General features: G+C 55.2%; 1 protein-coding gene across 1 annotated transcript in view; it reads right to left on the bottom strand.

The window, feature by feature from the left end:
- The window catches only part of LOC109302955 (amine oxidase [flavin-containing] A-like), a 71,194-nt gene extending 69,594 nt beyond the window's left edge, over positions 1-1,600 (bottom strand). The window contains exon 1 of the mRNA XM_019524926.1: positions 1,507-1,600. Within this exon, the coding sequence (XP_019380471.1) occupies positions 1,507-1,552 (46 nt within the window). The 5' untranslated portion in view covers positions 1,553-1,600. The remainder of the gene's footprint in view (positions 1-1,506) is intronic.
- Positions 1,601-1,606: the final 6 nt, after the last annotated feature.

The following is a 1,606-nucleotide window of genomic DNA, read 5'->3' as shown; positions in this document are numbered from 1 at the left end:
TATATATATATAGGGTGCTTCTACACAAGATACTTAATGGCCATTGGACTAATTCTACTGAACATTAGCAGGCTGACAAAACCTTGCTAATGCACAGTAAATTAGTCCAATGAGCATTAAGAGTCACAAAAAGAGAGTCTGATTGCACTAATGCGCAGTAGAACCAATTACAGTGCATTAAATTAGCACCTGCTATTACAGGTAATAAACTTAATGCCCCATAATTATGTGTACATACACCCACTGATCTCTATCTACATCTATAGCTATCTACCTATAGCACAAGATTTTGAGCTGAAGTATGTAGACAGATGACAGATATAGAACAAACAACCTACCTACTTCAGTTAGTCTCTAAGGTTCAATCCACCCTGCCTTCTACTTGGCTTCAGAGTAACAAGGCTGACTATGCCTCCCTCTCCTCAAGCAGAGAGCGGAGCAGTTAGTCCTGTTAGCCTGAAGTCAGTCTGCCAGCAGGGGAGACAGAATCATAGAAAATGAGGGTTGGAAGGGACCCCAGGAGACATCTAGTCCAACCCTCTGCCCAAAGGCGGACCATCCCCAACTAGACCATCCCAGGCAAAGCTTTGTCTACCAGGGTCTTAAAAACCACAAATGGTGCTTCCACCACCACTGTGGGTAACCTGTCCCAATGCTTCACTACCCTCCTAGGGAGAAAATTCTTCCTAATATCTAACCTAAACTTCCCTCACTGCAACTTGAGACCTTTGCTCCTTGTTCTGTCACCTGCCAACACTGAGAAAAGTTCAGCTCCATCCTCTTTCAAACCTCCCTTCAGGCAGTTGAAGGCTGCTATTAAATCCCCCTCTCAGTCTCCTCTTTTCCACACTAAATAAGCTCAGTTCCCTCAGCCTCTCAGAAGTCATGTGCCCAAGCCACCTCACCATTTTTGTGGCCCTCCACTGTACAGTCTCCAATTTGTCCACATCCTTTCCCACACAACTGGACACAGTACTCCACATGTGACCTCACCAGTGCTGAACAGAGGGGGATAATCACTTCCCTAGACCCACGGGCATCACACCTACCCATGCAGCCCAGTTTGCCATCAGCTTTCTTGGCAACAAGGGCGCACTGCCAGCTCCTCCTCAGCTGCACACCTGGACACACCAGCTCCCTCTTCCCTCAAACCACCTGGGCGCCAGGGCCCTCCCGCCAGGCAGCTGTGGTGGAGGCAGAAGGAAGGCTGCGCGCTGGAAGGGAGGGAAGCCCAGAGCAGCCTCAGCTCGAGCAAGCCGCGAGGGCTCCCTTCGCCTGCTGGCCTCGGGGCTCAGGGCCCCTTGTTCCCGCCGCGGGACTCGGTCAGGGCCCTGGCGCCGCGGAGACCCTGCACCCGGGGGGCGACCACCCCCGGGCTTGCTCCGCGCGGTGCAGGCGGCGATGGCCGGGGGGGGGCTCCTCGCCCTCCGCCTGCAAAGGCTGGGCTGCACCGAGGCAGGGACCCTCGCGGGGGCCGCGGGCACGACTCCGCGCCCGGCTGCTCACCTGAGATGCCGGCCCCCAGCACCACCACGTCGCACTTCACGCCCATGGCTCCGGCTCCGTCTGCCCGCTCCACTCCGCCGCGCCCTGCCCTGCCGGGCTC

This window comes from Gavialis gangeticus, unplaced genomic scaffold, assembly GCF_001723915.1.
Source record: "Gavialis gangeticus isolate Ggan-Ray unplaced genomic scaffold, GavGan_comp1, whole genome shotgun sequence".
Taxonomy (NCBI): domain Eukaryota; kingdom Metazoa; phylum Chordata; order Crocodylia; family Gavialidae; genus Gavialis; species Gavialis gangeticus.
Note: the sequence above shows the minus strand (reverse complement) of the source record. Positions and strands in the feature narration are given on the sequence as shown.